This window comes from Pleurodeles waltl, chromosome 6, assembly GCF_031143425.1.
Source record: "Pleurodeles waltl isolate 20211129_DDA chromosome 6, aPleWal1.hap1.20221129, whole genome shotgun sequence".
Lineage (NCBI taxonomy): Eukaryota > Metazoa > Chordata > Amphibia > Caudata > Salamandridae > Pleurodeles > Pleurodeles waltl.
In genome coordinates, this window is record NC_090445.1 from 1,560,286,443 (window position 1) to 1,560,302,308 (window position 15,866).

General features: G+C 47.5%; 1 protein-coding gene across 1 annotated transcript in view; it reads left to right on the forward strand.

The window, feature by feature from the left end:
* The window catches only part of CLCN6 (chloride voltage-gated channel 6), a 194,660-nt gene that overhangs the window by 91,510 nt on the left and 87,284 nt on the right, over positions 1 to 15,866 (forward strand). The window contains exons 11-13 of the mRNA XM_069241255.1: positions 12,651 to 12,764; positions 14,659 to 14,825; positions 15,296 to 15,422. Coding sequence (XP_069097356.1) covers positions 12,651 to 12,764; positions 14,659 to 14,825; positions 15,296 to 15,422 — 408 coding nt within the window. The remainder of the gene's footprint in view (positions 1 to 12,650; positions 12,765 to 14,658; positions 14,826 to 15,295; positions 15,423 to 15,866) is intronic.

Below are 15,866 nucleotides of genomic sequence, written 5' to 3' on the forward strand. Positions count from 1 at the left end.
CTGTGTGGTTGGAGAACTCCTTGACAATGGTGAAGAGTTCTTTGTGTTATGGGCGGCTTTGAGTCTGATAGTTTTTCTTTCCATCTCACAGTTGCTGGTGGTAGAGGTTGAGGGCGGCTTTCTTTGTGGATCTTGTGGTGGTGTTTTTTGAGTCTCCATTTTTTTCTCAAGTTGTTTGCAGTGGCTATTTTATTCCCTGAGTTTGTTCATATAACAGCTGGGTTGTTTGTTGTTTTTGGAGGTCTTTTTTTCTGGTGGGAGCAGTGCAGTTGGCGCAGTCAGTGAGAGATTTATTGAAGAGCTTGGTGTTGATCTCGAGGTTCCTGGTGTGGTTGGTTGGGTGTCCTGAAGGGTTTTGGTCCAGTTTTCTTAAGATATTTTGCCCCAGTCTCTTGATGGTGCTTTGGGTGTTTCTGGTAGGGTGGCTTGGTGGGCAGGTATCTTGAAATGTATGATGCAGTGGTTGGACCGTTTGAACGGGGTCATGTGGGTGGTGGTTATCCCCTTGTTGGAAGAGAACATAGGGTCGAGGGTGTGGCCTGGTGTATGGGTTGGTCCTTAGACAAGCTTGTTGAGTCTGAGGTTGCTGAGACTGTCAAGGCAGGTTGTGGAGTTGGAGTACGCAGTGTCTTCCAGGTGGATATTAAGGTCCCTGAGGAGGATGTAGTTGGTTGAGCTGATGAAGAGGGGTGTGACTAAGTCTGTGATGTGGTTACCCGGATCAGAATCCGGTAACCACATTAGGCGAAGGCTCCCTTCGGGGTGGCATTATAGTCCGTTTATATTTTGTGGAAGTGTTCTATGAGGTTGGTGTCTGGGTCGGTGGTGCAGTCATTTGTGTTTTCATAGATGTTGACTGTCCTCCACCTAATTTGTGTGTTAGGTCCTGTGTAAGATTCTCTAGGTGGGTGGGATGGCTGCAACGATGTCTGGGTTGGAGGCTGGGTTGAGCCATGTTTCGGTCAGGAATAGAAGGGTAGTGTGTTGCTGTTGAGGTGGTCCCAGATTTCGGTGAGGTGTTTCCTGAGGGATCAGACTTTGAGGAGCATGGCGGTCAGGTGGTGTGGGATGGCAGTGGCAGTGACATGCATCTGTTATTTGGAGGTAATGCTGTCTGTATCTTAGGAGATGCAGGTGAAATCTCAATGGACGCAGGAGAAAGGTCCTACTGTGGTGCTGGGTGATGCATGGGCAGCAGTGTTTGCTAGTGTGTGTTGTTGAGGTCGCTGCACTCGTTGGCTCTAGTGGCAGCTGTGGTTGTGGCATTGGATGGTCGTGGGGCCAGGGTTCCTGGTCCTGGACGCGGTCTAGGTGCAGATGAGCTTGCCTTTGGCGAGCAGTCGGCATGGTCGCACTACAGCCTGCACTAAGTAGGTCATGGGGTGGGCAGGACTTCTGGTGGCGGGAAGACCAGTGAGTGGGAAAACCCAGGCAGTGGCACAGTAACTTGTTCAAACAGCAGCAACTGGATCAGGCAGTAACTAGCAGAAACTGGCAGGCTAGGTGCCCAGTTGCCTACAATCGTTCATACATGATTTCTTGTGCTGCTGTCATGAATCAAGCTAAGGAGACCAACTTAAATTTTATTCTTGAGTTTCAAGTTTGTGATCTTTATAGAGTGTTTTACATTGTTTATATTTGAGTTTTGATCTCTATACACTTACCTGATAGAGACTTCTAGTTGCAGATTCCTTACCTTAGAATTTTCCCCCAGGAGTCAGACTGGATCCAGAGATTTTTCTTCGAGCAATACCCTTGCGCGTCGGCAGGTGGCGTCGGTCGACTCCGTAGGCGTCGTGGTCGCCGTGATGACATCAGGAGTAGTACATAGACGCCGCCCTCGCACAGTGACGTCAGTGTTTTTCTTTCTGCGCCACGCGCTGATCCTAGAGAAAGCTACCTTCAGTTATTTTTTGGCCGAATTCGACCGTTTTGTCGAACTTTTTTTGGTGCGACACTTGGTGCGTGGAGGATGTCGACGAAGACCGGGTTCAAGCTGTGCGAGGACTGCCACCTCATGATGTCGGTGACAGACCCTCATTGTGTTTGTTTGTGGTGCCTCGAGCGCGACCATGACCCGAAGTCGTGCTCCGAGTGTCGGGGAATGCATCCGAAGGCTTTGAGGGAGCGGTCCCTAAAGCTGATGGCGGCCCGGCACTCGACTCCGCGTAGATCCCGATCTCGTTCGAGAGGAAGGTCTCGATCGGTCACAGAGCCATCACCACTCGTCTTCTTCGAAGTCTTCGGGTCAAGGTAAGAAGAAGAAGAAGTCGAAAAAGTCCCATCGCTTACCAACTTCACCCCGCCGCTCGGCCGATGCGATGCGGGACGAGCGTCCATGTACTAGGCCTCTGTCCTCGGAGCCCATGTCTGGGTCGACTTCGCGCTTCCCCGAGTTTCCCGGCGCGACCCCCGCCCAACTCGAGAGTTCTACGAGGCCATGCGCCTCATCTTTGGGGGTGCCAACCCCGATGTGGTGCCTTCGGGCCCCAGGGGCTTGGCTGAGGGGCCTTCGGGTTCTGCGTCGGCGGCTTCGGCCCCGGCCACCGAGGACGCCTCCGGGTCCGTTCACGGATCCGCACCGACACTGCTCGCACAATCAAGACCTTCCCCGGCGCCGGGTCGTATAGCAATGCTCCCGACGTCGGTAGTGCCCACTATCGACCCGATTCTCATTCCCGACGAGTCGGAGTGGCGTCGGTGGGCCCTATTCGCCTGAGGTCGGATTCTGACCCATTTTCCTTGGGTATGAATACGAGGAGGAATTGGAGGGGTCCCTGGACCCTTATGAATACCAGGAAGACCCTACTATGGACTGGGCACAGGACTTGGGCGAAGCCAGTGGTCTGGATACTTCTCCTGATGCTGGCATGCTGTCTCCTCCTACCGTGGCTACGGCGGAGGGAGCTACCTATAGTATGGTGGTTAGTAGGGCGGCTGAGGTCCTTGGCCTTGAGCTACCTACTGTCGAAGTCAGGTCTAATCTCCTGACGAAGGTGCTTCAGCCTGGGGCTTCTACGTCTGAACCCCTTCTCCCATTTAATGTGGCCCTCACTGATGTCCTTTTGAGTACATGGTCCAAACCCAACACAGAGGCTCCTGTGAACAGGACTATCGCTCGCCGCCATCGGCCTGCGCCGAATGACCCAAAGTTCCTGTCCCAACATCCTGCGCCTGAGAGTCTTGTCATCCAGGCGTTCTCTTCTTCCGGCACGTTCTCTTCTTCCGGCGCGTTCCCTTCCACACCCCCAGATAGGGAATCCAAAAGGCTGGAACAATTTGGTAAGAAGTTGTTTTCTTCCTCCAGCCTCGCGCTGCGGTCCATGAACACCGCGTGCCTTTTGGGCCGTTATTCCCACTCACTGTGGGATACAGTTGTGCAAGTCCTGCCGCAGATACCAGAGGAGGCCCGTGCTATTGTCTCCCAAGCAGTCAAAGATGGGAGAGATACGTCAAAGTTCACGATCCGTTGTGGGCTGGATACGACCGACTCTCTGGGCAGATCAGTTGCACCGACAGTGGCCTTACGGTGCCATGCCTGGTTACGTACTTCTGGCTTCTCGGGGATGTCCAACAGTCACTCATGGACATGCCCTTTGATGGCACCCGCCTCTTCGGAGACAAAGCGGACTCGACCTTGGAGAGGTTCAAGGATTCCCGGGCTACTGCTTGGTCCCTTGGCCTTTCTTCCACCACACGCCCTCTACAGTCCGCTTTTCGTCCCTTTCGTGGCCAGGGAAGGAGTGCCCTGTCCCATCCTCAAACCAGCCACTGGGCCATGCACGCTGGACAGCCTATGCGTGGCCGGGAGTGCGGAATCCCACGTCGCCGTGGGACAGGGAACCAGAGGTCTGTGCAGTCCACCTCTGCCCCCGCAGCAACCTCCAAACCTTCCTGGTCCATCCCCTCACTCCCACCCAGTTGGTGGCAGAATCCGCCATCAGCTGCCCCACTGGGAACATATAACCACGGACGGGTGGGTTTTGCAAATAATTCGGAAGGGCTTCTCCCTCCCTTTCGAATCAGTACACAACACATGCCACCATCCTTCCATTACCTTTCGGAGGATCATTTGGTGCTTCTCCGCCAGGAAATCGCGGCTCTCTTGGCCAAAGGAGCTATAGAAAGGGTCCCTGTGCCAGAAGTAGGTTGTGGTTGTTATTCCCACTACTTTCTGATACCAAAGAAGGACAATGGCCCTATCCTAGACCTTCTGGACCTGAACTACTTCCTCATGAAGGAGAAGTTCAAAATGCTCACCCTTGTTCAGATTCTGTCTCGAGCACTTTCAATTTACCGTGCTCCCTTTCCGCCTTACCAGTGCCCTTCGGGTGTTCACAAAAGTGATGACGGTGGTTGCAGCTCATCTGCGCAGGTTAGGGGTCTCAGTCTTCCCCTACCTATACGACTGGCTGTTAAAGGCGCCTTCGACCCTGACAGTGGTCTCCCACCTCCAAACTACGACGGACCTCCTGCACCAGCTGGGGTTCACTATCAATGTGCCGAAGTCACACTTGACTCCCTCTCAGACGCTCTCTTTGATCGGAGCAGTTCTAGACACAATGCTGTTTCGGGCTTATCCTCACCAAAAGCGAGTCCAAGATGTTCAGGCTATGATTACGATCTTTTAGCCTTGGTCTTGGGTTTCGGTGAGACAGACTCTGAGGCTGCTGGGCCTCTTGGCCTCCTGCATCCTGCTAGTATCACATGCCAGGTGACATATGCGAGCTCTGCAGTGGGACTTGAAATTCCAGTGGGCGCAGCATCAGGGGAATCTCTCTGACATGGTCCAGATCCTGGAGGGGACTGCAAAAGACCTGCAGTGGTGGCTTTCGAATCCCAATTGGGTCACTGGCAGATCCCTCTTCCTTCCCCACCCAGATCTCTCTATAGTGACAGATGCGTCACTTCTGGGTTGGGGCGGCCACATGGGAGAGGCGGAGATCAGAGGCCTCTGGTCGAGTCGGGACTCCACATAAAATAGCTGGAGCTCTGAGTGATCAGACTTGCGTTAAAAGCATTCCTACCCAGGTGTTCACGGACAACACTACCGCCATGTGGTACTCCAACAAACAAAACAGGGTAGGGTCCTGGACCCTTTGTCAGGAGGCCCTACGCCTCTGGACATAGCTGGAACATCAGGGCATTACCCTGATGGTTCAACATCTTGCGGGCTCTCAGCGCCAGAGCAGACGAACACAGCCTCCGACACACTGTCGATCACAAATGCCGTCTCCATCTGGAGGTGGCACAAGGTCTCTTTCTCAAGTGGGGAGAGCCTTGGTTAGATCTGTTCGCCTCCGCAGAGAACGTGCAATGTCAGCTATTTTGCGTGTTGGAGTTTCCAAGGCGTCACTCGCTTAGAGACGCTTTTCGTCTCGAGTGGAACTCCGGCCTCCTTTACGCCTTCCCGCATATCCCTCTTCTGCCCAGAGTTCTCAAGAAAATCAAGTACGACCGGGCCCAAGTTATCTTGGTAGCTCCGGACTGGACTCGAAGAGTGTGGTATCAAGAGCTATTGAGCATGTCCATCCATCCTCCACTCAGACTGCCTCTTCGGGCGGATCTTCTGTCGCAGCAGCAGGGGACGGTCCTCCACCCGAACCTGTCCAACCTCTGCCTTTATGCGTGGAGATTGAACGGCAACAGTTGACAGCATCTGCCCTTCCACCCGAAGTCTGCAATGTTATCTTGGCAGCCAGGCATCCATCGACTAAAACTGTACATGCCTGTCGTTGGAATAAATTTGTGTCATGGTGCACCAACAAATCTTTTGACCCCCTATCTGCCCCTCTTTCAGAGGTTCTTCTATTCATTGTTTCTTTGGCCCAGTGGGGCTCTGCATTGGGCACCATTAAGGGGTATCTGTCTGCCATTTCCGCCTTTTTTAGGCTTCCTGATCAGCCCTCACTCTTTAAATCTCCTCTTGTGAGTAGGTTCTTAAAGGGGCTCACCCACTTATTTCCTTCCACTCCCTTTATCATGCCTCAGTGGGATCTTAATCTTGTACTTACTTACTTGATGTGTACCCCCTTTGAGCCAATGCATAATTGTCCTTTAAGGCTCCTCACATTCAAAACTGTCTTTCTCATCGCCATCACCTCTGCTTGCAGGGTGAGTGAGCTTCAGGCCCTTTCTTCAAAGCCTCCATACTTGTCTGTGCACCCCGACAAAGTGGTGTTACACACTAGGGCTTCCTTCCTTCCTAAGGTGGTTACACTATTTCATGTAGGCCAGTCCATCACTTTGCCTGCCTTCTACCCACCCCCACATCCTTCCCATGAGGAGGAAAGACTCCACCGCCTGGACCCAAAAAGAGCGTTGGCGTTTTATCTCAATCGTACTAAAGACTTTCAGGTGGACGATCAACTCTTTGTTGGCTATGTGGGTGCGAAGAAAGGGAAGGCGATGCAGAAGCGTACCATCTCTCGATGGGTGCTTCTTTGCATCAAAATGTGCTACGCTTTGGCAAAACAGCACCTCCTGATGGCTTGTGGGCTCATTCTACCAGGGCCACTGGTGCATCCACTGCGTTAGCACGCTGAGTTCCTGTCCTGGATATCTGTCAGGCAGCTACGTGGGTGTCCCTGCACACGTTTGCTAAGCATTACTGCCTGGATAGTCAGGTCCGTCAGGACGGCTACTTTGGTCGTTCGGTCCTGCAGGACTTTCTAGTATGATCTTAGTTTGCAGCCCACCACCGAGGATTGCATTGCTTGGGTATCTATTCTAAGGTAAGGAATCCGCAATTAGAAGTCTCTATCAGATGTACAAGTTACTTCCTTACCGCCCACCCATCCTCCCCGCTTGCAAACTGATTTCTAGGGACAGGGATTCCCCCCTTTCAGGTCCTTAGCTCTGGCACCCCAAACTCAGTGTTCTTAGTGGCTCTGCGCTCTGGCGTGGAAAGTCGTTAAAAGAAACTGACGTCACTGCGTGAGGGTGGCGTCTGTGTACTACTCCCGACGTCATCACGGCGACCACCATGCCTGCGGAGTCGACAGACGCCACCTACCGACGCGCAAGGGTATTGCCGAAGAAAAATCTCCAGATCCAGTCTGACGTCTGGGTGAAAATTCTAAGGTAAGGAATCTGCAACTAGAATGCCTCTACCAGATATTTTGTTACCGAAGGTAAGTAACTTTTACGATTAGTCTACTAATATTTGATTTTCAATACATGGCCCACAGAGTAGGAACCACTGTAATAAGCACCTTTTGAATGGAAAGAGCACTAATCCACTGTGGCGAAAAATTATTTAATTGGAAAACCATGACTGCGAAACTATTCATTTTTAGTATCTGTAGTAAAATTTAGTATGTTTTGGATTTCTAAAATTTTGTTTTTTAACTAGCATTTGTTATTGGATAGTCTTCTCTTTCCCATTGATAATGCATATTTGGTTGGAGATTTACTAAACTGTCTGTTTTTTAAGAGCAATGAAATTACCTTGTAATCACTGTAATCAGTGTAATTTTCAAGGTAATTGTGTTTCCTTAAAAGTGTCTTGCCTTTAAAATGTTTTCTTTTAATATTCAATATGTTTGTATTTTCTTAAAATGGTATTTTCTTGTAATTCATTTTTGAACATTTGGTTTTCACCAGTGTAGTTTTGTGGGTTTTGTTTTTCCATTAATTCACACCCCAGGCAGAGCAGCTAGAGGTTGTAGCCTGGTAAACATATAAAGCTTGTTGAAGTATTAAGTATCATAGTCACTTCATGCTATGGATATATAGCACATGTGAGGGCATATCCTGGGATCAATGCCTAGAAAAGATTGAACTCCTAGTCTAGTATGCAAAGGCAGATCTGGTTCAGGGCATGCTAGATGTAAGACAGGTAAAGTTAAAAATGCCATTTGTCATGATTTTACAAGAAATGGATCCTCCTATCAATAGGCTTTGGCAGGAGGTAAGTCCTAAAGACATTAAACCTGTTTTGGACTACCCCAAGTAGCCCTGTAAAACAGCAGGGCTGAGAAGAGGAGTTTCTCAACTGGTTATTGTCTTCTGTTGCTCCACAGGACATCCGGGCGGAAATGTCTTGCTCGATGTGATGGTTCTGTCTACTGAGCATCTTCTTTGATGAATGGGTGCCTCTTTACTGCCCATTTACTATATCCCACTGCCATCTAGAGTGGATGGGGACCAACAAGAACATTTGAAAGCATATTTTGACCTGCAAAAGGCTGGTGTAATTGTCATTATCATTATTGTTTACCCTATAACTATGGTATGTAATGCTGAATGGTATTAGAACACAGTTGCATTGGTGGATGTGACACTATTTGCATGGAGACATCCTTTCCTATGTGGCTAAACCCAAAGTCCACCAGCAGAAAATCCTGTTGGTGTATTTACCAACCGATTTGCCTTTACCCGTTTAGTGTCAAACATTGTATTGTGTGCTTTTACAAAATCCAGTGTAACTAAACCTACCACAATCCGTATGAATTGCCCAGTTTAAACTAGAAAAAAAACTGTATTTGATTGCTTAATGGAGCTGTTAAAAGTAAACATTTTAAAAATGCTCAATATAACATCTAAAACATCATGAGTCATACAATTATGTACAAACTTAAATTCAGAAAAAAAGAGTATAACAATACCAATCCATTATTAAAAGACCTTAATTTATTATTGAAGCTACCAAGTCACAATAATGCTCTTACATTGTTGGATAACGTGCAAGATAAAAACAGGAACAGTAAAACAGATATTTAATGCATGTAATTGCTGTAAAAAGGACAAAGAGGTCTAGAGTGTCTGAAATTATATTTTAACAAGGGCTTGATTAACCTTGATCTAGATCCAGCATGGTACTTACAGGCAAACCTAAAGTGCAGAGTGCTTTTTGCCGTGAGCCCGTCATGTGGGCAGATTTTCAGAACTCTAAACTAATCATTCCGCTATGGCAGTAAGTCAAGATAATGACTCTATTTGCCTCTCAAATGAGTTGGAAAAAATCTGTTCTCTGTGTCGGATACTAACTCCAGGAAGGGTTGAGTCCCACTTTGGTTAGTTAAGCACTATGAGCCACTACACTCGGTTTGGACTTGTCCTTATTGGACCTCTCAGCATCACACTTATCCAAAAATAAAGATTTCAGCCCCCTCTTTTGAGATTCATTTCATCAACTCAGGGATGGCATAAAAATCTGGTCTTCCCAACCATTCTTACATGGTCTTAATGTACCTTCGCTAAGGTATCTCCAGTGCTTTGTCAGGGGCCATGCTTTCAGTTATTTCCTCTATGTTAAGAGAGGCCTCTGCCTGCTTCCATATCCTGTGTCACAGCACGAGTGGGTGAATCCGAATCTGGTCTTCCAAGGACCTAACACCCAACATTATGTGTGCAGCCTTCCAGAACCCGTAAAGTATATCTGCTGGGATCTGATTTTCCTCCACCCATGCTTCTAATCTGAAAGTAATCTCCAGCCTGTCACTTTAAGAAAGGAGTCCCGCAATGAGATGGGTCCATAGCATTTTGTGTCACACCTTTTAAAGATTAGGACATTCAGAGAGTGTTACCAGGTAGTTAATTTGCCTGAAACACAGACTGAGACAATACATTACTTAGAAGTGGTGCCCATAGTTCCATATTAGCCTTGAGGTGAGTGGAGATACCGTTCGGGTCGGGGGCTTTCCTGCTCTGGCTCTTGTTAATGGCCCGGGGATTAACTCTCCTCTTGTCCCTACAAGGATAGTGTTAGACCTTTCTGCCTCCCTTACCGGATCCGTCCTGCTGGGGTTCTCATGGACACTGAAGTATGCTACTCTTTCATTGGGAGGAATGGCAACTTCTGTTTCTAAAGACCCCTCATCTCTGAAATAAAGATTTTTAATTACCCGCCAAAAGGTGGCACTATCCCTCAGCCCAACTTCTGACAAAGCCTCCCTTGTGCTCTCCTTGATTGTTTTCTTCTTAATCTCCAAGACGAATTTGTGTTTCTGTCTCCACTCCCTAATTAACTCTGTGTACCTAACGTGTGACCTGAGTGCCTGCGTCAGGTCATTGTAGGCTCTGAAGCAAATACTGTCAAACTAGTCCCCCCTTATTACATTTCTGGACCTGGATGCCGTGATTTACCCATCTTTGATGCCTGCAACAATCTTACTTAAGGCTTTATTAATTTCCAGTTCAATCGAAAACGTGTTCAGGGAAATCTCCAAATGGCTCCTTCTGGAGCTAACGAAGTTGCTAAAAAAAAACAAATCGGGTTCACCGTATTCTTGCGTACAGTTAGACCATTACTGCTGTGTACCTACACTCATGTAATACCTTTTCCCAATATGAATATCCACACTGAGTTTGAAGTGATCACTTGCGCAGTTTTCATGGACTTTACAGTTTGCAACATATTGCCTCTAATTGTCAGTTACGAGGATCTAGTCAATCTTACTTCCCGGCTTTCTGCCTTTGAACGTGCAGCTAAAAGGAACTAGGGGCTTGCAGGCCTTGTTAGCAAACTAAGTTATTCTTGAAAAAAAGCTTGTTTAAAAAGTCCCCGAAAGTCTTGTGATCAAATTAAGATTGCTCGGTATTGGCGACATCAGAGTAACAAAAGACTTCCTTGGAAGAGAAAGTTCAGAGATGGCCTTTAAAATCCCCTCCCCAAAGGATAAGTCTTCTGCCCTGTTATGATAAAGTTGCTAGAGGTAACTATCTAACGCTTCCGTCACAAACTTCCTTTCATAATCAAAAAGCTTATTATAAAAATGAGCTATCGTAACTAAAGGACCTTTCTCAAAGTCTATGCCAAGTATCCGTTAATATGGACTACTAAAAAATGTGTAAACCACTTTAGAAAGGTAGAAAAAAGTATAGATAAAATCCCCTTTGGCTCTGTTGGCACTAGAGGCGTCTGCTGATGTGTGATTGGAGCTATTACCAGTTATATGGACGAGCTCACCCACCTATATTCTCGTTCTCAACTTTGAGCCGGCCTGCTTCTTTGAGGGAATCACCAATCACACAGATTGTGGGAAAGCCCTTAAGCACTATGTGTGACCTTATGACGACAGCAGCGTCCATAAAACCATTACTGTCACCACTTCTCAGTACCAACGCCTTTTCAGGTTGTTACGGACCAGTCGGTCTTCCCTCTCTCGCAAATTTAAGGGTAGGAAACGTTTATTAGCAACAGTGTCTTTTTGGAGTTTTTTTCTTCAATCATTTCATTGGAATTACCATCATCATTTCAGCTGACTCAGTTGTGATGTGATTCTTTACTTTCATATCATGTTTATCTTTCCATGCAGTTCTTATTTTCTGAACTGAACTTGGGCTGAGGGGCAGGGAGAACATGAAGGTTGTCACAAACCACATCTTGTCTGCCAGTACTGTGGGCTTTGCTAAGCACTAAGCATTATGATCTAAATGTGGAGATGACACAATACCGCCTACATGTTTTCCTGCCCCTCTCCATCCAAAAGACACCACAAACCATACTGATTGTGGCGCGCGGTTCTCCATTAGTTCCCACCCTAGACCCAATCCAATAATCAGACGTGTTCCTGAGGTTGTAATGGGAGTCACGTTCTCTAATATCAATGTGTAGGTGGTACAGTGTGGGGGTAAATCCCGCATACAGGGCTCGATCATTAAGAATATGATTCCTTTCAAGGGGAACACCGCAGTGCCCTTGCTGTTAGTTCTGTTACCAATCCCCTTCTCAACTAACTGTGCAAAACGCTGGTCATAATCCACCATGTCGGGTTGACCTTGCCAGTGGTCGTCACTCCCAGTCGTCAGCCGATGCTGAGAGTCAGATGAATTGAGATATTGGGTATACAAGAAGGTACCCCCTGATCTCTTCAGTGACACCTAGACACACTGAGACATAGATTCAGTTGCCTTCAGCCTAACTGGCACAATATCCAGTGAATTATTGACCCTCTCCTCAGGTGCTATCGTGAAGGAAAGCACATTGTAATGGTTGATCTCAAGGCTCCTGCCCCCACCTTTCTTATGCACCCCACCCCCAAATCTTCACACAGGCAGGAGTTCAAGTCCTTCACAGCAAGTCTGCTGCACACATGCAACATTTATAAACCAGCTTACTTTTTAGCAGGCGTTGCATCATCCCCAGACACAGGTTAGTTGAACAGAATTTCTAGAGTATCTGTTGACACACGGGTTCTCTAAATTACCCCACACACCTTGCTTAAGACGTGTAACTGTCCCTTTTGAACCCCCCTGCAACAAGATTGCCGGGGTCGCCTGGAAGCTACGTTGGGTAGATTCCAGTACCTTTTCTACAACTGCAATTTCTTCCTTATGGCCTCCGTGGCCCTGGATAGAAAATCGGACTAGAGTTAACTCGGTTGCCAGCCTTACATTCAAGGCAGTTGATTTCCTTTTCCCCATCGCGACGACCACAGCATAGCCCATTAAGTCATCTGTTGGTCACTCCGATGGAGGGCCCAAGGGGATGGACGAGCCCAGCATCCTTAACAGGGTCTGTCGGGCACAGATGGGCTGGCCTGGCCCAGGTTTTGCCTGGGCTTGACCCGTGCGCATCCCACACAGCTGGAGTGGGGGTGGGTGTTGGGGAAGTGTGCTCTGTTCATGTGCAGTTTTAAGGGTTCTCAGTGGATAGGAAACATTAGTACGCAGTATGTAATTCTTGCTGTCTCTCTCTTCCCTAGCTCTTCTGCTCTATGTCAGCCACATTCACCTTAAATTTCTTTCGTTCTGGAATTCAGTTTGGAAGCTGGGGCTCCTTCCAGGTGCCGGGTCTGCTTAACTTTGGAGAGTTTAAGGTGAGTCCAGAAGCTTGTGTGAATGCTGAGTTTTAGAATGAATGGTATGAATAACCCAACAACCCTTGTACATCTTTAAGCTTTTCACTGTAAGTCTCACACTCCACGGAAATTCATCCCTTGTGCTTTACAGCCCCAGACACTTTACACAGAAAGTGTTGTCCACCATTTGCTCCCCGTGACTGTCATGGTGTCACGGCACTTAATTTTAGGTCGCACTGTTTGGTTGCTGTGAAAGACCAATTCTAGGCGCGTTAAGATCTTACAGGAGCTAGAGCCCTCTCATAATTTACCCTTGAATGACTTTAATGTCAGTCGCATTTGCTTGCATCGTGTTTAATGCTTTTTGTGTCCACCTGGTTTGCCCCCTGCCCCCCTTATTCATAGCCTCTTTACCATCCTGTTGATTGACTGACTTTCTCCTTTCCACTGCATATTTTTAGGGAACTGTTCATTTCCTTTTGGTGTTTTCCTGCTTTCTCTCTCTTGTTTCTCTAACACCCTCCCCCTAACCAAATACCCACGACATGCTCAGTGTTGGCACACACTGTGTCTCTATCTCTCCATGCTCACCCCTCCCCTGTATCCTCCTATTGCATCACCCACACCCTGCTTTTCTGTCTCCCTTTGGTGCCTCCCCAGAAAACCTTTTTTTGTTGCTTTCTTTTAGGTGTCTCCTATATTGCTCACTCCTTTGTTTCCCCCGCCCACTTCGTGTTGCTTTCCCCTATCCTGCTTCCTCTCTCCAAAGTTCATTTTTTAAAATATATTTTTTAATATGTTTTCCTTGGGGGAGCGACAGGCAGCAGATTGTTGGTGGCTCAAATCTGATTTCGTGCACTCGTTTTTTTTAATTGAGCAATCTAAGGGACTCCCACCATCTTAGGTCGGCCCATAAAAAAATACCAGAAAACGGCACCTGTGTCGTTCTGATTATACGCTTATGTCTAATGATGCAAGCGCAGGCCTACAGAATGATGGAACTGCTTCAGCGTACTTCTTTTTTCCTTTGGAAATTATACTAAACAGCACTGACAAAATTCTAGGCTGCTTATTGATGCTGTTCAGCATCGCCAAAGGTACTGTCTAAGACAATAGGTCCCAAAGGTGATACCTATTTGCCTTGCCAATGCTTGCTTTAGTATGCCTCTCTGCCATAAAAACACTCTGTTTTGCCTTGGATAGTGGCTTTACCTCGGGGTGTGGCTTCATGCCTGTTGATTAAAGGTGTCTAACATTTGACTGTGTGAAGAATGCGAGGAGGACGGTGAGCGGAAAACACCTTTATTTTACTTGGGTAAAATACAATCAGCTCGACAGTCTCCAAGCGCCTCCAATACCGCCGCTCCGTCCAACCGTCATCTCCTTCCGACTTCTACCGGCGTTTCCCTCGCGCCGCCGTCGAAACGCCTAGCAACCCCTTCACCATCAGTGTTCTAGTCGCGAGGCCGTGCGCGAGGGTACGCACGCAAATACAACACTGTGGTAGACAGCTACTTTAAATTGTTATTGTGTTGCTTGGTGATACAGACACCATTTTCAGTGATTTGTGACTGTTGACCGAATAAAAAAATTCCCCTAAGCTTCAGGCTAATACTGGTTTTACATGATGACATTAACACCATTTTATTAGGTGTTCTATCTGGGGGTAGGGGCGCCATTTTGATTTTAATGGGGACATCACTTTTACCTTAGGGTGTAACTGCTGCCTCGTGCATAGAGCACCCCTCATAGATGATGGGGTAGATGAAGACTGTCTATGAGTGTTCTTGTGTACTGTTGATGTGCTTGATATTGTCTGCAGATGGTGTTACCTTATGTATTCTGTGCACTTTGATCCTGGCTGCTATTTCACCTCTTCCTCACTGCCGCCTTCTGTCTCTCCTGCCCTCAGTGCTCCGATTCTGATAAAAAATGTCATCTTTGGTCTGTGGTGGATTTGGCTTTCTTCGTCATTATGGGGGTGATTGGGGGCCTCCTCGGAGCCACATTCAACTGCCTGAATAGGAGGCTCGCAAAGTATCGCATGAGGAATGTACACCCAAAGCCCAAGCTTGTCAGGTACACTTCCCTTTCTCTTCCTGTATGACGTCTCAACTCCGGCTCTGCATGTCGTAGACCTCTAGCCTCTTTGCTTGTACAGTTCCAGTTGTAGAATGCTTGTTCATGTGTGTGCATGCGCACACGCACAAACACACACATACACACATTAGTGGACATACACACACATTTTCTCTTCCCTTTCTGTCTCCCTAAAGCATTTATTGTATTGCCAGTTTCTTATTCACAAGTACATCTAACTGTGCCAATCAAGCATTCTAATAAGGAGAAAATCCACAAAGTACTCTTTGATTTCTTTGCGTCTGTTCAAGGATAATGTTTGGGTCTGTGTCTCCTCTACCTTGTTGGCGTTGATTTCACCGCTAGTTTGAGCTAGTGGTTAGACTGTCATCTAGCTGGGGAGAGGAGAAATATCTCTTCTGGTTGCATCTGCCTTATTTTTTGCTTTTTTCTTGTTTCCTTTTCTGCAGAGTGCTGGAGAGTCTCCTCGTTTCACTCGTGACCACCGTTGTTGTGTTTGTTGCCTCAATGCTTTTAGGAGAATGTAGAAAGATGTCTTCATCTTCTCAAGGGGGAAATGATACCTTGGCCTTACAGGTAGAGCATCCGAGAGGCTGGCGTGACACATTCAGAGGAAGGTTGACAACAGCACCATGCACCCAACATGAAGGTCTGAGAGCTGTCATATCCCACATTTATGTTATGGTACACACACCAATTGCAAGGGGAATCTGATGCTACTCATGCAAGAAACCCCACTAAGGACTCTCATCAAAGGAATTGCAAAAGGTGTCTCAAAAGATAGCATGAGGCTCTTGGCAACCATAAGTGGTACACTGCAAACTCACAGTAGCTGCCCATTGGGGAGAGCATAAACCTCCCACAGAGGTCTTGGGGCTCCTGACGTATACCGAGTACATCACATGTATGCACACAAATTCCATCATAAAACATAAACCTATGAATATTCTTAGACCTCTGTGGCCTTATATTTGAGATTTTTTTACTCTTGTCATCATTTGGGAAAATGTGCCCAGCGTT